The sequence below is a fragment of the Chiloscyllium punctatum genome, chromosome 2 (assembly GCF_047496795.1).
Source record: "Chiloscyllium punctatum isolate Juve2018m chromosome 2, sChiPun1.3, whole genome shotgun sequence".
Classification (NCBI taxonomy): domain Eukaryota; kingdom Metazoa; phylum Chordata; class Chondrichthyes; order Orectolobiformes; family Hemiscylliidae; genus Chiloscyllium; species Chiloscyllium punctatum.
Genome location: NC_092740.1, coordinates 38,620,474 through 38,643,463, shown reverse-complemented (window position 1 = coordinate 38,643,463; position 22,990 = coordinate 38,620,474). Strand labels below are relative to the sequence as shown.

The following is a 22,990-nucleotide window of genomic DNA, read 5'->3' as shown; positions in this document are numbered from 1 at the left end:
AAGTAGCTATTGCATTACACTTTCATTTGAACTTAATTCCTCTGCCAAGTCATAGAGGCATTTGATGACTTCAGAAAAACACGACAGATGCACATAATTGTATTTTAATTTTTGTATTATAGCTTGCCTACCTTGTTCAAAGTTTCTGTCTGTGAGTCATGCATACTTTTATTGTTCTATATAGGGTTTAAAGTTTTCATTCTTCACTCTATAACTATGGCCCCTGTAGGAATCTAGTTAGACATATGTACAAATGTAGGCCTTTCAACAGCTGTTCTGGCTTTTTCCTTTGCAGTTATTAATATCTATCATCTTTCCTGACTGCTATAGCTAACTATTGCATTGACACTTAGTTAGTCATAATGCCAAGGATATGCTCAATAACCTTTCCACGTTGTACCATGTATTCCGAATAGTAACCTTTTTTCTCCTCTTTATTGATTTAAGATTTCAGTATATTTTTACGCTGTTTTAATTTTCATCTTATTTTTATTCATTTAGGGATATAGATACCACTGGCTAGGCCAGCATTCATTGCCCTTGAGAAGGTGGTGGTTAAGCATCTGCTATTTATTTTAAACAATTTTTCTCGAACTTAGGCTCAGGTATTCTGATGGCCAGAGAGTTGTGGTTAATACATTGGAGTAAAACATTGGGACCACAAAGCCGGATAGCAAAATGATAATACAGGAAATGAAGGTCAGAGAATGGCAAAAAGGTTGAGAGAGAATAGAATTAAGAATACATGAACGGTCAGGACTAGATGCTATAAAAGTAATAAAAAAGGGTAAAACTAAAGCCTCTGTACCTGGATACACACAGCTTTCATAACAAAGTGAACAAATATCAAGATGTCCTATGATCTGGTACTCATTATGAAACCATGACTGTATGATAGCAAGAATTGGGGCTTCAATAGGTGATAAATGACATTCAACAGGAAAAGAAAGTAGGTAAATGTGGAGGAGTACCATGTTAATTAAGGGTGGCATTGGTGCAATTTAGAGATTACCTTGACTCAGGATATTAGGATGTAGAATCAGTTTGGGTGGAGTTAAGGAATAATAGTAGAAAGAACTAATGGGAGTGGTCTACAGACCAATGTACGCTGAACATTGGATGCATTGGTGGTCATCTTCCAAAGTTCTGTACACTCTGGAGCAGTTCATATAGATTGGCAAATGCAATTCCACGATTTCAAATGGGAAAGACCAATTAGCTTAACACAAATAGTGGGGAAAATGCTAGAGGGTGTGTAAAAATATTTGATCCAGAACATTTGGAAAACATCAATGGGATTGGACAAAGCCAATACAGGATTATGAAAAATCCTGCTTAACAAATTGGAGGATGTAGCGAATAGAATAGGCAAGGGAGAACCAGTGGATGAGGTGAGTTTGGATTTGGAGAAGGCTTTCGATAAGGGTCCCTCATAAGAGTTTAATGAGGAAAGTTAAAGCTGTTGGGATATGGGTTACTATATTAGCATTATCATAAAGTCATATAGAAACTAGCCTGGGTTACGAGAGGGGTCAAGAAGGCTTCAAGGTGACTGAGACAAGTTGAGATTGTGCACAAACACAGATACGGTACAATGTAGCTAAATGTGAAGTTACACTTTCTAATTTTCACACCATTATTTAGATGGTGATAAAATAGGAAGTGTGGATATGCAAACGGATCTGGGTGCCCTTGTACACCAAGTAGACAAAGGCGCAGCAAGCAATTAGGAATATAATTAGCATAATGTATGGCCTTCAATGCAAGAGGATTTGAATTCAGAAGTAAGGATGTCTTAGTTCACTTTTGAGACCACACTCGGAATTTCTGTGCAGTTCTGATCTCATTACTTCCCATAGCAGAAGTATAGTGAAGGCTCACTAGGGCATGGTGGCTCAGTGGTAAGCACTGCTGCCTCACAGCGCCATGGACTCCGGTTCGATTCAACTCGGGCGACTATCTGTGCGGAGTTTGCATATTCTTTCTCAGTGTCTGCATGGGTTTGCTCCAGTTTCCTCCCACAATCCAACAGATGTGCAGATTAGATGAATTGACCAGGGATGTTCAGGGATGTGTAGATTAGGTACATTAGGCAGGGGTAAACGTAGATGTAGTAGGGGAATGGATCTGGATGGGTTACTCTGCGGAGGGACAGTGTGGACTTGTTGGGCTGAAGAGTTTGTTTCCACAGTGTAGGGATTCCATAAGATAGATTGGATTGACCAGATCTGTATTCACCAGAGTTTACTGATTATGAGAGGGGGGAATCGGTCTGAAGTCTATAACATTCCTTCAAGCCTGGACAAACTAGATGCAGGAAGTTTTTCCTGATTTAGGATAATGGAACCAAAGGTCACAGTCTCAGAAGACAGGGCAGACCATACAGGACTGAGATGAGGAAAATAATTCTTTACTCAAAGGACAGTGAACCTGTAGAATTAACTGCCACAGAAGGTTGTGTGGGCCAATTCACTGAATTATATTTAAGGAGGGGATTTTTGAGATTTTAAAGACATCAAAGGAAATGGACGGGGAGGGGGGTGCGGGGAGAAGAGAGAGGTGAAACAGGAATCTGGCATTGTGATGGATGATCAACCAAGATCATATTGAATGGCAGAGCACGCTCAAAGAGCCAAATGGCCTCTTCCAGCACCAACATTCAATGTTACAAGATGGCTGTCTGGAACAAATGGTTATTTATAAGGGAAGGTTGGACATACTGGGCTTTTTCCACTCGTGCAGTGAGGAGTGAATTGACTGAAGCATACAAGATATAGCTCCTTGAAAGTGGAGTCGCAGGTAGATAGGATAGTGAAGAAGGAATCTGATATGCTTTTCTTTATTGGTCAGAGTATTGAGTACAGGAGTTGGGAGGTCATATTGCAGCTGTACAGGACATTGGTTAGGCCACTGTTGGAAATTCTGGCCTCCTTCCTATCGGAAAGATGTTGTGTAACTTGCAAGAGTTCAGGAAAAGATTTACAAGGATGTTGACAGGGTTGGAGGGGTTGGAGCTATAGGGCGAGGCTAAACAGGCTGGGGCTGTTTTCCCTGGAGCGTTGGAGGCTGAGGGGTGACCATTACAGAGGATTACAAAATTATGAGGGGCGTGGATAGGGTAAATAGACAAAGTCTTTTCCCTGGGGTCGGGGAGTCCAGAACTAGAGGGCATAGGTTTAGGGTGAGAGGGGAAAGATATCAAAGAGACCTAAGGGGCAACTTTTTCACGCAGAGGGTGGTACGTGTATGGAATGAGCTGCTAGAGGAAGTGGAGGAGGCTGGTACAATTGCAACATTTAAAAGGCATCTGGATAGGTATATGAATAGGAAGGGTTTGGAGGGATATGGGCCAGGTGCTGGCAGGTGGGACTAGATTGGGTTGGGATATCTGGTCGGTATGGACAAGTTGGACCGAAGAGTCTGTTTCCATGCTGTACATCTCTATGACTCTAAGACCCTGAACAGCCTTGTAAAGTACATGTGGAAACGATATTTCCTCTTCTCGTGCAGAAGTCTGCACGAGTCTGGAAATGGGGTGGGGTTACACTTTAGAGCAGAAATAGGTACATTATTTTTCTCTTCCCAGTTTGAGAGGCTTTGAGACACCTCAAAGCAGTAGAGGCAGGAGTCATGGAGTTATTCTTAAGTTGGAAGGAGAGAAATTCTTGTCAGGCATGCCAAAAGATTATTAGGGAGGGATGGGAATGTGAAATCCAAAACACAACAGTGGGTGAAAAGTTATCGGGAGCATCAGTAATGTGGTTTTGATGTTACAATCAGCAATTTTTGTTTTACTTATTCACTTGTGGAAGGTGGGAGTCACTGGCTGGCCAGCATTTATTGTCCATCCTCAACTATCCTTAACGTGGTAGCAAGCTGCCTTTTTAAATCTATTGAATGGCAAAGCAGCCCAAGTGACTGAATTTCTGACTTCTGATTCTAACTCATGTCGGGTTATACAGTCCCATAATCAATTGTTTTCAGTCTGTTCAGCTGCAAATAAGTCAAACTGGCAGGGATGCAAAGGGAGCAGCACCTATTGCACACTCACTTGTTACGGTAATACTAGGAGCTAGGTCTTTGGATCAGAGTGGTGCTGGAAAAGCACAGCAGGTCAGGCACCATCCGAGGAGCAGGAAAAATCAACGCTTTGGGAAAAATCAACGCTTTGGGAAAAATCAACGCTTTGGGCAAAAGCCCTTCATCACATTCCTGATGAAGGGCTTTTGCCCAAAACGTCGATTTTCCTGCTCCTTGGATGCTGCCTGACCTGCTGTGCTTTTTCAGCACCATTCTGATCTAAACTCTGGTTTCCAGCATCTGCAGTCCTTACTTTTGTCTAACAGCTAGGTCTGACTGCCCTAGCAGATGCTGAGATACTCTACTTCAAAGCGAGGCCTAAGCATCCACAAAACATCAGAAAAATCCCAAGTCACTCCGCCACAGATTCAAATTAAAGGAGTACTGGAATCATAAAACTTTATTTGAATATGTCCATGAAATGAGAAACAAATTTATTGACATGTTCAATATTAAACTAAATACTTTTAGTATATTTGACATTTTGGCCTATGTTGTGTTTTCAAGTAGCTAATTCAACTTCATTGTCAGTATAATACAGATAAAGAAATGACATGCATAATTTTAAAATTCTTTAATGTGTCAGCTGTGGCTCAATTGGTAACACTGTTGACTCTGAATTCCTGAAGGGCTTATGTCCAAAACGTCGATTCTCCTGTTCCTTGGATGCTGCCTGACCTGCTGCGCTTTTCCAGCAACACATTTTCAGCTCTGTTGACTCTGACCAACAAAAGCAGGCATGCCAAATACATTCTTCACAATCATGTCTACCTGTGATGCCACTTTCAAGGAACTATGTACCTGAATCCTTAGGTCCATCTTTTTGATAACATTCCCCAGGGTCCTGCCCTCATTTGTCTTAAAGTGCAACAGCTCGCATTTATCTAAATTAAACTCCACTTGTCACTGCTCGGACCACTGACCTAGCGGCAGTAAATATATCACTGATTTATTGTTAAGTCAGGAAGTGGAACTTGCAAATAATGAACTTCCATAGGTCTTTTTAGATGGCAGAGGGTGAGAGCTATCTCGATGTTCAGGTGGGACCTTGCACTATGCAGATTAGTTGCCACATTTCCAAGCAATATTTTATTGGCTAAATTGCACTTGGAGATATCTAGTCATTATATAAGTGCCCCAGAAATTGAAGGATTTCTTTCTTCACCTTAGTATCGAGGGGGGGACAGAGGGATCGAACAAGACTATTGAGTGGTTGAGCTTTGATTCCAGTGATCTATGAACTTGCACACTGATTCAGTTGACCCTTCATACACCTTCACAGAAGGGATTGAGGAAACTGTCTTTTGCCACTCTCTCATCAGGTGTGGAGGAGCCGGTGTTGGACAGGGGTGAACAAAAGGTAAAAAAATCACAACACCATGTTATAGTCCAACAGGTTTATTTAGAAGCACTACATTTTGGAGCACTGCTCTGAGACAGCTACCTGATGAAGGAGCAGTGCTCCGCTAGCTAGTGCTTCCAAATAAACCTGTTTGACTATAACCTGCTGTTGTCAGATGGCATATGCTATAGCGTTATTTGCTCCAAACATAGGTGTCTCTATTTATCAAAGCTATGAAAAACACAGCAAAAACTACAATGAGAGATATTCTTTATGGAGCATCTTGTAGAAAACTCCAATAGCTGTCAAGTTTCCTGATCAATTGCTTCAAAAGCCTATAATGTAGAGAGGACTGGTAGTTACAATTCCTGATGAAGGGCTTTTGCCCAAAACATCGATTCTCCTGCTCCTCAGATGCTGCCTGACCTGCTGTGCTTTTCCAGCACTACACACTTGATTCTGATCCCCAGCATCTGCAGTCCTCACTTTCTCCTGATAGTTGCAATTATATTAGTTGCTGCTCAGGAATTAAGCAACTGTGGAAAGATTATGTGTAGATGGGGCATCTCCCTCAGTGATTATACAGTATAACTCAAGGCTCCTCCAACAGCACTTTCCAAACTTGCAACTTCCAATACCTTGAATGGCAAGGTCAATAGATGCATGGGCACACTACCATTTGCACATTATCCTCCAAGCCACACCGACTGACTGAGAACTACACCACCTTTCTGCAGAGTTTCTGGGTCAAAATGCTGGAATTCCTTTCATCCACATCCCAAAGACTTCAAGTTCAAGAGGGAAGCTCACCACAACCACCTTCTCCAGGATAATTCAGAATGGAAAATAAGTGCTGGACTGACCCATGACCAAATAATAAAAATTGTGGCATGGGGTGAAACAGCAACTTTTCTGGATAAATGCTAAATTAACATTACTCAATATTCCTAGATGTCTTGCACAAACTTGAGGATCCTGTTTGTGATCAGCCAGTGACCATAGTACTTTTGAGTCCTGCTCTTTGGTCAGTGCGACTCTGATGGTGATCTGACCATAGCTAATGATGCCCAGATAAGCTACTATTACCACCAATCTTTGCACTCTCATTCTGGCTATGAAGGTCAATAAGAATCATGATAGTTATAGAGTCATACAGATGTACAGCACAGAAACAGACCCTTCAGTCTAACATAACCATGCTGATCAGATATCCCAAATTTGAATAAAACACTAACGATATTCTTAAAAAGTTATGAACTAAATAGATGACAATAGACCCTGTATTTGGGGGGGGGCGGCGAAGTTATAAAGAAATTAACAGCTTTGAATGTTGTAAGAGATAACGTTAAACTACATAGTCTAGCTAGAGAAGCAGAAGCATGAGATCCCCTTTATCTCTTTGTAGAGGATTAACTTTCAATCTTTATACACTGCATTCTGAAAAATAACTCCTTAACCTACAGACTAGTTCTCCTTCCATGTCAGAATCACTGCATTGCAAATCCAAATGACTTCTAAATTTTAAATAGTAGGTTTATCATTATGCAGGACTCTAATGATTGACTGGAAAACCTGTGATTCTCAAACTTAGTTCAGCAATCTTCCCATCCCAACCCCAAATAAATATGGTCAGGGTGAGCATTTCTGAGATGAAGAGAAATTTCTTCAGCGAGGGTGGTGAGCCTGTGTAATTTTCTACCACAAAGCAAAGACAGCCAAATCATTGTATGCTTTCAAGGTGTCAGATCTAGGTTTTAGGACTAAAGTGATCAAAAGGAATGGGGAGAAAGGGGGAACAGGGTAGAGTTGGATGATCACATTGAATAGCAAAGGTTGCTCAAGGGACCAAATGGCCTATGCCTACCCTGATTTTCCACATTAAGAGTGAAAGATGGTGATAGTGAAAAGATAGTATGAAATGGTGACCACAAAAACTTTCTTAATTGAATTTAAACTGCACCAGCTGTCTTTGTGGGATGTAAGCCAAATAATGCAAGAGTATTAGCCTGGACCTCTGAATAAGCAGGCCATTGTCATTACTATTAAACCATCATTTACTACCTCCTTTGAGGTACTAGCTTATAAACCAGTGATAATTCATCTTGCTGAGCTTCATATTTTAAAAAAATACTGCACTAAATAATGACTTATCCTCTATTTGAGTAAGCATAATGTTATTCCAGAGTTTAGCCTGGATTTTCTTGAGCTGATCAAGACTGATAAAGTGACTTACATAATTAACAAAAAACTTTGAAACAGGTTTTATCTTGAGGAACAGGTAATAATCTGGCAGAGTATTCATCTGCACAATACTGAATCCATCTAATTTTCATTCAACTAAAATTGATGGAATGAATACCTAGAGTGAATGGGTGTTCTGGTGTCTGAATAACCTCCAATTAAAGACAAAAATACTTGAATGCAAACCTGACAAAATTTGTTCAAAATCTTTCAAAACATCAGAATTGTCCCTGAAAAGGCACTCAAAGATCTCATCGAAATTTCTTGAGTAAAAGTTGAGACAGAAGCCCCAGAATCCAGCAAGTGATTTTATTTTAAAACTCAGTCATGAGACATGAGCATTGCTGGCTAATCCAACATTTATTTCTTGTGTGTAATCGCTTGGTAGAAGGTTGTGATATGCTGACTTCTTGACCCACCAGTATAGATGTTCCATAGGCATAGTCCCAGAATGTTATCTCATATCCATGAAGGTATGACAACGCATTTCTTAGAATGGGGTTCAGGTGGAGGGGAATGAGAATGGCGTGGCTGCGGTCCTTAGCCTTCTGGGTATTGGAGGTTGGCAGACACTGTCAAAAGGAGCTTAGAGAGTATGTATCAGTTATGAGAGGTGTGAATGTTAAACGGGTGAGATGGGTTGCTAACAAAATAAGCTGCTTCATCCTGAATACCAGTTTAATGCTGAGAACATTGGTTTGAATCCCACCAGGGTGGATGGGGAAACTTGAATTTAAAAAACCTGAACAGAAACATAAGCCTAATATCTCTACAACCAAGGTCAAGTATTGTTTAAAAACCCACCTGCTTCACTGATGTCCTTTAAGTAAGGAAATCTGACATCCTCATATGGTCCAGCCTACAATATAACTAGACCCACAGAATTGTGGTGGACTCTTAGCTCTCCTTTGGGCAATTAGGGATGAGCAATAAACGCTAGCTGAGTCACTGATGCCCAAATCCCATGAACACAAAAACCCACTCCCGATAGGTCTTATAGAGGGTGGACAGACTGTCAGTCGGATGGGGAGTTACCCCCCCCATACACATTCAGCCTCTGACTTGCTGATGTAGTCGCAGTAAGTATATGACTGGTTTATGTTCAGTTTCTGATCATTAGCAATCCAAAACTTGTTGATAGAAGGGAATTCAGTGGTGGTAACAGCATCACCTGTCAAAGGGTGATAAGTTAGATTTTCTCCTGTTGGAAATGATCATCACTTAACACTTGCAACATGAATATTACTTACCACCTATTAGCCTAAACTGGAATGTTGTCCAGGCCTTTCTGTACATGGACCATGGATTTCAATATGAGGAACAGTATTAAACCTGGGCTTCAACAAGTAACATCCATGCTTCTGACCTTTTGATCTCAGAAGGCTTGTTGGTGAAGCAGTTCGAGGTGCTTTGGCCTACAACACTATCCTTAGGAACACCTGCAGTGATAGCCTGGAGGCGAGATGACTGGACTCTAGTAACTATCCTCTTTTGTGTTAGGTATAACTCCAAATAGAGGAGCATTTTCCCTCAATTCCCAGTGATTTAGTGTTTCTAGGACTCCTTAATGCAGAGTCAAATAATGCCATAATATAGGGACAGTCAATCACACTTTTCCACGAGTCCATATTTGGACCAAAGCTGTGATACTGGCAATAACTGAACTGGCCTGGCAGAACCCATTAGCATAGTCAACAACAACCACTTTAAGAATGGGTGACAGCAGATTGACAAGGTTAGCATTGTAACTGCACTGGAACAGCTCGGCTTTGATGGGGCTAGCTCTGAAGCACAAGTCTTCAGTACTATTACCAGAATGTGGTCAGGGCCTATATCCGGTGTACTGCCCAATATCTTCACCTGTTCCTTGATATCAGATGGAGGATTGAATTGAATTTGCTGCAGGCTAGTGTGAATGTTGGGAATCTCCGTTGGACACCAATTCATCTAGTTAAAAAACATTTGCAAGTGCTACAGTCTTGTCTTTAGCATCAATGTGAACTTCTCCAATCATTGAGAATGGGGATATTTGGGAGGATGACTCCTCCACTGAGTCACTTAATTATGCAGGTGGGCCTGCAAAGCATAAATCTTGCCAGTGCTTGTGGGACTGTTGCTTACACTATCAGGCATGCAAATAGTCTCTGCAGTAGTAGTGAGGCACTAGGCTGACATCTCATTTTTAGGAATGCCTGATGCTACTCTATTTATCATCAAGCCAGGTGATCAACCTTAATTCAGTGCAGAGTAGAGTGGTAAATATGTTAGGTTCTGAGGTTACAGCCCTCAGCGGAGTTGCTAGATGTGTTCAAAATCTATCCCATACAGCTTGGTAGTACAGCACAAGGCAGAGGGCATCTTCAATGAGAGGGTCGAATTTTGCCTCAAGTGGTCTTTCCCGTAACTATATTTCAAGTTAATTCAATGTCAAATATTAGAAAAGATTCACATTGACATAACTAAAAATATGTAGCATCTTTAAGAGTAACCAGGTCAACTATCAATTTGCAACATCTGATTTGGACCAATGACATTCTACTGTACACTTCCCTCCCCCACCAACCCTCCCTTTCTCTGCTTTAATGTGCCTAATCAGTTAATTCTCCCTTCCTCTAAAGCAAATTTCTGTACTGGTTGGATCAAGAGGTCTGTAAACAAATTGTTGACTAACATCAATGAAGATCCTCCCAAAAGAGTTACATTGGAAGCTACTTCTCCTTTAAAGGACTCAAGTGTATTCAGTTCAAAAGTCCCTGAAGATCAATTCAAATCAATCTGATAAATATGTTTATAAATAGGTTTTAAAAAAACAGCAACTGGGCAAAAATCCAATATCATTGAAGCATAAAACTACAAATGCACTGAACAAAATATGGCATTTGTTTAGATGATCAACTTATCTTAGAAAATAAGTGAGGAAATGCGAGAGAACTTCACTTTGGTGCAGATTGACGCTAGATGAAGAAACACTTCAAAAAAGAAAAATATTGTAGCTGTCAGTTCTTATGGAACCTCATTTCCCACTTACATTTTTAAACTCTGCTCAAGTGGAAATTGCAAATTTATAATGAGAAATTATTTCATTGCCACACCTTTAAAACAAGACATGAAGGAAGTGCACTCCACATTTCTGACTGCTGTTTCTAATCAAATCGCCTTCAAAAAGGCAGGACCATACTTCCATTGTGACAGTCTCTCAAAGGATTGAAGTGACAAGCACAGGCAAATCATGCCCCCTTTGTACAAGAGTCAGCTGTTGTATTCTGAAATGTCTGTGCCTAGAATCACAGTCACTTTGACAGCTACTGCCAGATGGTAAGAATGCATGGGAATTAACAAGGAAGGTAGTGGAATGAAGTATGAGGCAAGAGGGTGGCAAGGTAGGGTGTTCACTGGGTAGAAGTAGGGTGCTAAGCGTTAATAAATCAAGTATGATGCAGAGGTGGGTAGGGGTTAGTATTGCAGTGTTTAGGACAGTGAGGAGGCTCCCAAGCACTGAGGATGTCACCTAGACAGGGGACGAAATGTCTGCAATACAAATTCCCAGCTCGGCGAACAGAACCACAACAGTGAGGAGACCATTGGGCCTAGAGCAGAGTCAGATGCAAAAAAATCTTGCATTAAGTTTCCACTCAGTCTCAAAGCAATCACAATTAATACTGAAGCACCCCATCATTCTTGCCTTTTTTGAATATGCAGTGTGTGTGGAGGTAAATTTTAAGGTCTACCCATCTAATGTACAAGCCTTGATTTGCTTCACAGCTGCCCAGATATACAGAACAAATTCAACAACCAATCGAATCTTAACATTCTTCTGTCTTCATCATGCTTTTGTTTTAATAGCAATAAAATGAACACCACACTAAAAATACCGCTACTTATTACCATTAAAAGCAGAGTGCTCAGATGAGACAGCAACAGAAACCCAATCTACTACAAAGTTGTGATTAATAATGTTAGAACAAGCATGAATTTAAAATGAATTCCAATTAACTAAAGATTGGAGGTGGAAATCCTTCCTTTTGCTCAATTCGGAATCAAATTGAACCAGCATCAGCTAAATCTTCTTCAAATAAGTTTACTGCAGTTGCACAACTTTAATTTTCTTTCAAATTAAGTCTCCAACAACTTCTTGAGCTGACAAATGCATTGTGGAATGAGGACTACCTTCTAAAATTATCTTCACCAAAACATTCTAATCTACCAATTTAAATTACCCAATCAATAGAAAAGTCATTCGTACTGTAAAGTGCAATTTAGTGTTTTGAAGTCCATGTAGAATACTCAACTTTGGCATTCTTCATGAAGATTAACATCGTTCTTCAAAGCTCACATTCTTCATGAAGATTAACATCGTTCTTCAAAGCTCTAATAAACCTTCCCTCACACAAAGGAGACCAGGCTAATCAATTTCTAATGACTGGATTCAGTGTTGAGGCTGCAGGAGTTACCACCATTAAAAGTTAAGAATAAAAAAAAAAAATTGGAGGCCATCATTGAGCCGATTCCAAGAGACTAAATTATATCCGCACCAACAAAAACTCTAAACTGACTGCTCCCTTGTCCTCAGTCATGCCTCCTAGAAGTATTTCCCAAGAGCCATCAGCTGGGGCAGCACAGTGGTTAGCACTGCTGCCTCTCAGCGGCAGGGACCTGGGTTCGATTCCAGCCTCAGGCAATTGTGTGTGGAGTTTATACATTCTGTGCCTGTGTGGGTTTCCTTCAGGTGCTCTGGTTTCCTCCCACAGTCCAAAGATATGCAGGTTAGGTGAACTGGCTGTGCTAAATTGTCCTTAGTACTCAGATGTGTAGGTTAGGTGCATTAGTTAGGGGTAAATAGAGGGTAAAGGGGAAATAGGTCTGGGTGGGTTACTCTTCAGAGGGCCAGTGGACTTGCTGCCCTAAAGGGCCTGTTTCCACACTGTTGGGACTCTGATTCAACTTTACTCAATGCTGGAATGTACTTCCTAATCTTCAAATGAAGGCAGCAGCGAGTACTTTGAAAAACACCATCATAACACATTTAAAAGTTCACTGAAGGTGATTTTCAACAAGTTCCAGCATACGACAAGAAATCACTAAGTTTTGTCTTCTGGAGCACTAACGTTAAATCTGCAATGGATTTAAACTTTTCTAATAGTAAACATTTGGTCATCGTTTCTCTGAAATGCTGCATCGTCCAACATTGAATGGATTTCAAAGGAATATAGGTCTGTCATTGTTACAAAGAAAAAGAGATGCTCTGCAAAGGAGCTAACCAAACCTAAGTTTTCCAGTGAATTAATGCTGCAGTTATACTGACACCAGTATTGTCAGCACTGTTAAGAAGGTATAGAGAATTTTCAACTGCTTGTTCTACAGAGGCTGGAAAATTGGACAAAAAAAAAAGTAATGGCTGCCCATTCAATAAAATTTACTCAAGTAAATTTTCAGCAGCACCTCAAAATAGACAGCCGTGCTCTAGCTTGAAGACTGACAGGAGCCTCATTAAATATTTGAAAGTAGTTGGGAGGACACAGCCATTTCACTTCAGCATCAAATTTCTGAAGTGCCCAAGCACAGACCTTCTACAGTCTAATCCATGATCTTTAATAAAAAGACAGATGAAAAGCCAGATAAGAATTGATCAGAGAGTTGAGCCACCTTTGTACAACCAGTAGTCATAATCTTAGATCTTCTCATCCATGTAAAAATGTTCAAAGTTATTCGGTGCCCATGAGAACATCTGACCCAATCATTCAGACCTGAACTTTCAGTTCAATTTCATAGAATGGCCACTAGCTTCACCTTTACCCTAGTCTCCCCTCCTTTTTCACTCCTCCATCTCACCCCCTCCCTTCCCAACTTCTAAAACCATACAGACAAATCACCTCCATATGCTTTGTGCTCAATGGCAGCTTGCCAACTTCATTAAAGGTCTAACCACAAAAATGATTTTTTTTTGTTGCAGCCATTGGACAAGAACACATTCTATGAACCAATGGCCAAGCGGCTGCTTCACCTTATCACTGCACAATTGCCTGCCAGAGCTAGTCTCATTCCTTTTTGCCTTTGAACACACCATTTCAAATACAGCTCCAGCACATCAAGCAATTTCTTTTTTTAAAGCATTTGGCAAGGCAGTCGATCCTCTTTCACGCTATATAAAACAATTCTGATTGCTCACTGATATAGCTCAAGTATTTTTACAAAAATTCAGCTTCACATATGGGTATAAACATTCACTAGTGGAAATGGATTTATAGCCAAATATATAGTTTAAAATTGTCTGTGCATACTGGGGATAAACATACTAGGTAAAAGTGAGGATTGCAGATGCTAGAGATTAGTGTCGGGAGTGTGGTGCCAGTAATGAAGGGCTTTTCCCGAAACGTTGATTCTCCTGCTCCTCCGATACTGCCTGAACTGCTGTGCTTTTCCAGCACCCCAGACTCTATAAACAACATACTAAAGAGTGATCAGGAGGATCATAATTGATAAAAGTGGGAAGAAATATATAACAGTGAAGCATAATATACAGGTTTTTAAGAGCACTGAAGTAGTTGATCAAAACAAAAAGAGCATGGTGTCACTAATGCAGGTGTCTACAGATTATGTTGTGCAGGAGCAACATAAATTCTACTGGCTACAAACATTAGCAAGAAACTGGATTATCTAAAGGGTTTTTTAAAAATCTATTTTCACTGTCTTCATTACCATAGTCAGGGGTACATTCTTGTTCCGTTGACAAGGTATACTGGATTACATGGTACAGGAGAGCTAACATTTTCCTATTCTACAATAGGCAAATTACCTTTCCAGAATAAACAAACAATAAAATTATGTATATGCCCCAATGGAAAACAAGAGAAAAACTTCAGACCACACTGCAGGTTTGTAAATTTTTTATTGAAACAATGCAGAAAGACAATCTTTTCAGAAATTAGTGCAAAACAACAGATGAGATGTTCAAGACTTAACTAATTGAAGATCAAATTTCACATTCTTAAGCTCCTACCACTGAAGGAGACTTTTCTTCTGTATAAATTAAATCCAAATCCAAAGATCAGGTTAGTTCCTTGTTTGAGCTTTATGGTCTTCCTAAGAAAACATCTTCAAAGCTTTCTTTCAAAAATCACTAATGTCTTTGTTAAAACCATATTTTAGTTTTCCTTCAGGCCAGAAGCAGAGGTGAACACTCAGCTGAAAAAGGTCAGACCAACTATAAACCTTGCAGAAAACTAATTGCCCACTTAAACTTTAAATCCTTCTCATTTCCTAAAAGAACATTTTAGGAAGCAAATTTAATTGAACATTAATTTTGCTCATAACATTTTAGCTGTTCATTGTGGACGAGATTACATACTATCAACATACAGTAAGTATTTAACAGCATAACTTGCAAAACTACTGAAGGCTTCAACTTCACACTTCTATATCATAGGCATCTCAAACACATTACACATGAAGTTCAATCTATCTTGGTTCCCAAATCAATTATTTTGGTTTTAATATATTGATTGCCCAGGTGTTTAGTTTTAATGGTAACAGCAAAGATAGACATCATTGTTCACTAGCAAGCTTTGCAGAAAACTAGCCATAGTAGTCTACCAAGCAAACCAAAGCCCAGCGGAATGGTAGAGTTATTTTGCCTGTATCCAGTAGACAGTTGCACAATTGACCAAATTAATTTTCTCCTTGTTTCAGACAAAGCGTTGACTTTGAATTTCTTCTGTCAAGGGAACACAAGGCTACCTTGTGTAATGTGCTAAACAAATGTGGTCACATTTCATGTAAAATTGAATGTGCTCTTGGTATGTTGGTCATGTTGCTGGTATTCCACATCCATGCGAGTCTTGCATCAGAAAAGGTATGGTCGCGGTTGTGTCACTGGCTTGGCACATCAGCACTGGTTCAGCAATAATCACATGACAATAGAAATGCTGTTCTTGTAACTATTTTTGTACAGCAGTTGCAAGCAAATCCTTTTGGAACTTCACTATGTGGCTGTTGTAGCAACTACGATGGAGCAAGGGCTTTGTGCACCCCATTTTTTTTATAAAGCAGGAATATTTTAGTGAAGTTTATTAAACAAGTTCAGAAAAGGATGTACCAATTTCTTGCACAGAATACAGTTATTGCTGAATACAATCTGAATTCAGATCATTTGTCACCCACAACTGTTACCAACTTTGAACTCCAACAGTGCTGAAGTCTGTATCACCAGTTTCCATTCTCCATTTTGAGCACTTTTAATCTCAAGCAACTCAAGGCTGAATAATTAGCAAGAACGCCAGTGCAAGTAAATACAAACCCACTCTAGGTGACGATACCATTTACTGTAAGCAAAATATCTTGTCCAATTCAGAATGGGGAAACCTAAATCCTGATACAAGAATTGCTTCAAACAGTAGACACAGTATGCTTCAAATAAGTCTTAGAATATGGGGCTACAAATTATTGGAACCTACTTTGGTTTTAAATTTGTTAACAGTCTTGCACAAACTTAAATAATTTCACTTGTATAAATTTGCCAGACTTCAAATCAAACTTCAAGTCTGTTTCAACATTTTCAAATAAATTTGCTATCCTCTCAAAAATATAAGATAGCTAACTTTTGGTGCAAGTTATCGTAGCTTTCAGGATACATGCTCAATGTAGACTTGGACCGACACCTCTTGAAGTTTGAGTTATTCAAGTATTAACAGCTTTAATAAGTTACAATGTAAATTAGATTAAGGTTTTAAACTTATAATATTAAAATTTTCATTTTTATGAAACCTACATCAATAGTTAACCATATGGCTCTATTTGTTCTACACTGGATCATTTGGAAAATGTATTTTGTATTTGCTGTATTAATCCATTTTGATCCAGGATAGAGTGCAAAGGCAGGAAGTGGAACATACATAATTTCAGACAACATAAATCAGAATCTACCTTTAGAATTATTTATTGAAAGAAAAGACTTCAAATTAGCACCATCAGGGTTGGCAATGTATTTAGAGTGATGAGGGATGTTTGGCAATCAAATTAGTGACCCTTCCAATGAAGGTTCTTAAATCTTAGTAGAAAAATCCCAATCATTTATTTTGTTTATACATTATATTTCTTCAAATAGTAGATTGGAGACGAGATGTTGTCTAAAAGTGACATAGGAGGCTTGAGTTGACAGCCTTTCCCAAACTGTACAGATGGCGTACTGAACAAGACTCACTTGCTTTTACATGACTATGCTTTTTTTTTAAAAACTACAGGGATGCAAAGCATAGATGAACAAAATGGAAGATCTAGAAAGCTTTTATTTAGTAGGAATAAGGATTGTCCCATTTTAGAAACAAAAGCACCCTTAAAAAGTTCAAAAGCAAAAGTTGCTATAACCACACTCCCACAAGAGCATTGAAACACATCTTTATGGAGGTACATTTCAAGTAAACTATTGCTCGTTGGCACTGAGCAAAGGGACAGGGAAAAATGGTTCAATTACAAAAAGCATCTACAATCTAAAATTGGAGAAACTAATATTGCTCTTAATTAGAATGAAAGCATAAGGTCTCACAGTAAGTAAGAGTCAAGAGAAACTCAAGAGCTCTTGAATTTAAAACAAAATTCCTTAACTTTAAAGAGGGGCCCAGAGTGCTCCTGAATTTTCATTGTAACACAGACAATGCAAAACAATGTTTTACTATCTTGAACTTATATGCTGTGCTCTCATTTAACAAAGTCCCATTACTGTCCAGGATGCAAAACACTTGTGAATTTTGGAATAGTTGCCAGAAACTGAAATTTCAAACTGTCAACCTTATTCACAGGAATTTCAAGCAGTAGCTCTGTCAAAAAAGAAACTACTCATGCTACAGTCACACACCGAGTGCACCTACTGCAATGTGATTGCCTACATCCAAGTCTGACCAGAGATAATACCCACTCATGAACAAGGACAAAATTGTGATAGTGTTCTAAAATAGTTCCATGAATGTTAAGAACACAGGAAGTGTAATACATCTATAATGAATATTCTTGCTCTTTTGGAGCCAAAGTATTAAAAAATAGAAAATGGATCAAAAATCTACCAATAGTGGATTATAAAACAGGTGAATATGCCGAGTGTATACTAGTTGCTGATTCTGCCCACTGCCGCTCTTCTACTTCAGTCTGCTTATTCAGACCATCACTCAAAAAAATGCAGCAACTGGAAGTGCAAGTCTTGCCCCTTAGTTTTTTTTTAAATGCGCTAAGCAATGGGTATATAATGCGATTACCAAAGTTAGTTCACTTTTGGCACCGCATTAAATGGAACGGTGGTTTATTGAAGATTGCTGTTTGCCATTTAAATCAGAATAAACTTTCTACTGAAGTATCACCATTGGACATGGCACCGGAGTCTCCCTTGATCCTGAAAGCACCATCTTCTTAGAAGACTATTTTGTCATTAACAGAAGGCACTATTGTCTGTCTAGAAATTTATACTAAGCAATATAAAAATCTAATTCTGGATTGAGTGCACTTCTGACTATACAATTCAATTACAATAGATGGTAGAAGTCAGGATCTACAGAGATGTAATACATGAGTGACCAAGAAATCTGAACGGTGGGGGATCAACCGAAACACTTACCTGTAATTGCTGTGACAGAGTGTCCCTCTGTGTTTCCAATTCCTTAGCTCCTTCAATATCCTTCTTCAGTCGCTCAATTTCCTAAAAAAAATCAACATTAGTGATATTGAAAGCTGTTACTCCAAGTGAACGTGCTGCTACTTGCACCATAGTTTATTTTCCTTCCACATTGCTTACAGGAGCAAAAATATTCAAATTTTACTGCCAATGGGATAAATTAAATTGAACCAAAATTGAAGCAGCAAAACTGGTTAGAAAATCATACTATCCTTTTGATAGTTTTGGACCATAAATCTGAATACTGCTACAAAATGAAAAATAAGCGAATACCATTTGTAATGACACTATTTTGCATTTCAATGCTGCTCCAATTCCACTCCTTGCCTTTGGTGTAATTTTGGGCTGCGCAATGGCACTGCATTTAGGAAGTGCTGCGATGCCATTCTTCACAGTAAACAGTATACATTTGTGCTTCAGTAGGTCAGTGGATAGTTAAGGTCCTATGTTCTTCCTCAGAGAAAGAAAGAATCCTTCCAGCGTCATGGTCCACATTTTCTCAGTAATGAACATTGGAATTGGAATCAACAAGGCCCAGCTGTTTGCAAAATGGCTACGTGCACTTCTATAACAGTGAGCATATTTTAAATAAATGTCTGTAACATGTAGTACTCTAGGGCCCAAAGATGCTTAATGTGTTATACAAATTTAGTCATTTGTTACTCCATGCAGCATATGCTTTATAACAATTGTAATTTTACATTTGTAGATCTAAATAGATGTTGCAAGAAATTAAGTTATTAGAACTGGTTTCACACCTAAGAGAAGCAAGTGTCTTTTCCCTCATCCTTATTTTTGAGAATTGGACCACGGAACTCCATGGAACTCTATTAGATTGCTCCACATTTATGGAAAAATGACTGCAGAGGTTTGCCATGGTCTTCTGCTGTATGGCTGACCAGCCATACAGCTGGTCTCATTGCTGGTGGCACAGTGGCTCAGTGGTTAGCACTGCTGCCTCTCAGCATCAGGGACCTGGGTTCAATTCCTAGCTTGGGCGACTGGCTGTGTGGAGTTTGCACATTCTCCCCGTTCTCCCCATGTCTGCGTGAATTTCCTCAAAGTGCTCCAGTTTCCTCCCACAATCCAAAGATGTGGAGGTTAGATGAATTGAACATGCGAAATTGCCCAAAGTGTTCAGGGGATGTGTAGGTTACATGCATTAGTCAGGGGCAAACATAGGGTAGGGGAATGGGTCTGGATGGGTTATTCTTCAGAGGGTCAGTGTGGATTTGTTAGGCTGAAGGGCTTATTTCACACTGTAGGGATTCTAAGATTAATCTGTTTGGACAAAATTTACTAACAAGTCCTGGAATCGGACTCAAAACTCAGAACTTCTGGCACAGAGCTAAGGGCACTACTACAGTGTCACAAGATCTCTGGGACATGAAAGTAATGACTTTAGTTGTTCACATTTATTCTTAATTAATTTTCTCAAATGAGCACTGAGGGAATCTAATTGGCATTTGTCAGTATAGAATAAGGTTCTAAAAATTTGAACAGGCTATTTATGGTTATGTAAAGAAATTAAAACTATTTATAGTTATTACTAGAATATTACTAGAATTTTTAAAAGACAGGAATGAGACCTGTGACAAGAGAAACAAACATCATTTTGGATAGTATGATTCTGGGTCAGACATTTCCATCAACAGTTATGGCAATGTTATCTACCCTCCTTCCCCAGTCAAAATCAATGGTGAACACAAATTTGCTAAATACATACTATTTTGATCACCACTGCTGCTTAAGACTTCTACAGAATGGTGCTGGTGAATTGCAGGATTATATTATGGACTGAGCCCATATTTTTAAATTATTCAGCAGTTTGCCACTATCAAATATAACAGTAACATACTGGTATCACCATGATTATTAAATTTTGGCACGTAAAGACACCTTAGTTTTCTCATTAAACTTCAAGTTTCTTTAGCAAGTAACGTTAATTTGACTGTAGAATTGTAAAATAAAGGACAGAGCATTTTACAGATATGAAAATCCAGATACCTGTGCACAGGTAGCAGGAAGAAAACTGAGGATTTAGCAGAGATAAATGGGTGGATAAGTGTGTTTAGGACTTATTTTTGTGGCGTATACACACTGACATGGACATGGTGGGATAAGCAGAAATTACAAATGGAAACAAAGAATTCCTTCAGGTAGGTCACAATCACACGATTGCAGGAGAAGAACAGAAAATTTGCTACTCCAGATCTCACTGATACACGTTAAGTGAAAACAACGTCAAATTTAAAAATACTTGTGCTTACAATATTTATTAAACACTTTGAATGGTATTAAAAGTTGTACTTTGAAGTTCAGCAACATGCAAATATGTAAGCAGATTTGGTTTCTATTTAATCAACATCACTTTTTAAATCCCATGAGATATGCATCATGTACTTGTTTTGAACTTTTAGTGCTTGTAAAATACTTCAAATAAATAGCAGTGACATTTACTAAACCATTAGTTCAACATGATAGATCATATGATTATACACTTAGCTGATCAAGGAATCCGAACAATTTCTTCTTTTAAATTTAAATGAAATCAATCTTGAATTTGTGCCTGACATTGCAATCTGCGTCAATACAGGAAAGGAGGAAGGTGTGTTAGACACTTACCTCCTCTTTGTCCTTCATTTGTGCCTCTAGTTCTTCTATTGTCCTATTCAACTCAGTTTTGTGTGTCTTAAGCACATTTGCCTGACCACTCAGGCATTCAAGTTCAGAAACCTGAAATGTAGAAAATCAAAATCAGGAAGCATATTTTTGACTGATGGAAATTTGTTATTCCAAACATTTCTTTAAGATATGAAATTCCAGCAGCTTGGAAAAAATCACTATTCCCATTCTATTATTCCAAAATTAAATGTTAAAATGCAGTGCTGTAGAAATGCTAAATCTTAGGTCATTCAATACTCAAATCATTACCAGTTAGTGAAAACAAAAAATGAAAATAAACATTTACAAATGTGCAAGCTCAACTCAATTTTCTGTATTATGCCTTACACAAGAGTATAGATTAAATAAATGAGTTTATTATTTTACTAAACTATTATTCTCATTAGAGATCAGTGTGCAAAAACAAAAAGTGGCTTAGTGATTTCTCATTCATTACTTTAGTAAAAACTTTAAACACAAGAGGGCAGGCTAACCAAATTGTAAACTAGACCAATTCAAACTTTATTTCTTGGTAGTTTGTTTCTTAGTCCAGAAAATATTCACTTCAGCCCAAATTCCTCCAAATGACATTAATGATACAATGTAATACTTGTGCTAGCTACACACACTGGAATTAGCTTGTGCAAATTCACAATTCTTGCTCATATTTTGATGATATGCTTAGCAAAGATGATCAGTCAGCTTAGTTTTTGATATGAAGTGATCACTCCACTTTTTAAAAACTTTAGAAGGAATTAGACACGTTTTGTTCAATATAGATGACAATCAATCAATCTCCTGACATAGGCTTACTACTCATATTACAAATAGTCAAAATATATTAAGGTTCTCATTCTTTCAGAACTTTGGACTTTGATCTGGCCAAAAATTTGGATAATTCTTATCTCCAGTATTATTAAAAGTTGTTCTGATCACATTTATTATAAATAATTGCTATTCTGAAATGAAACATTGCTATAAACTCTTCCTATGAATTAATATTGTAAACAAATATTGACAGGATGTGGGTATTAATAGCCAGGCCAGCTTTCAGTTTGGTTAGTCTGACCATCCCTAATTGCTCAGAGAACAGTTTAGTGTGGTGGGTCTGGAATTGCAAGTCAGCAAGTCTAAGTTTTAAGGATGGCAGCTTCCTGACCCAGAAAAGATAGTAAACCAGATGGGTTTTTTCCATTAACAACAATTCCATGGTCATCTTTAACACCCTGGTTCCAGATTTTTGTTGAAATGAAATGGCAGGATTAGAACCGGAGTCCCCAAAACATTATCTGGATCTCTGAATTAACAGTCCTTACTTCCCTATAGTAAAGTTATAACATTCCAGTCTACATGCACGATCAATAATAATTCTGGTATTTCTACATATCTTCTGCTCAATTTTTAATAAGCTTACAGCTTATTTTTGGTTTAGCAAAAAAGAAATGAATTCAGCACAAGTACAAAACATTTTGTCCCCAGCTACACAATGCAGGGGCCAAATATTTCAGTTGGCAAGCAGAGTTATAATGAATACGAGTGCATATTTCACATTTGAGATACCAGTGGGCTGACTGCCACCTGCACCACCTTGAAGTTCAAAATGTCGTCAAATCAGCTTTTTTTTAACATGATATGCATATTATTATCATGGTCTAAGAACAATAAAAACATCCTTCAACAAATCCTAGCTCAAGGATTTTCTGACCAAAAACTTGACAATATGGAACAGTGTTACTGTGGAATAGTTATTCTTTATCCTGCAAATCAACTCTTACCTATCATCTTTCTCATTAATGTTAAAATTTTCACTTTTGGCAAGTGTTTACACAGAACCTCCATCAACTACTCCCACTTTCCTGGTTTAGAAAATTTATAATTATGTACTGTATTTTCCAACACATTGTTCTGTGCTCTTCCAAGGACTAGCTTGTCATTAGAGGCCATGTGTTAACAGTAATACAAGATACGTAACTTGCAACTCAGCCTACTGGAATTGTTCACTATAAACA

At 38.6% G+C, this 22,990-nt stretch overlaps 1 protein-coding gene across 2 annotated transcripts in view; it reads right to left on the bottom strand.

Moving 5' to 3' along the window:
- Positions 1-22,990, bottom strand: part of homer1b (homer scaffold protein 1b) — a 103,750-nt gene that overhangs the window by 5,735 nt on the left and 75,025 nt on the right. The window contains exons 7-9 of one of the 2 annotated variants that reach the window (XM_072596170.1): positions 20,943-21,053; positions 18,261-18,341; positions 14,584-15,551 (exon numbers count right to left, since the gene is read on the bottom strand). In XM_072596170.1, the coding sequence (XP_072452271.1) occupies positions 15,546-15,551; positions 18,261-18,341; positions 20,943-21,053 (198 nt within the window). In that variant the 3' untranslated portion in view covers positions 14,584-15,545. Of the gene's footprint in view, positions 1-14,583; positions 15,552-18,260; positions 18,342-20,942; positions 21,054-22,990 lie in introns of those variants that run through there. The other variant, XM_072596162.1, reaches the window with a different exon arrangement.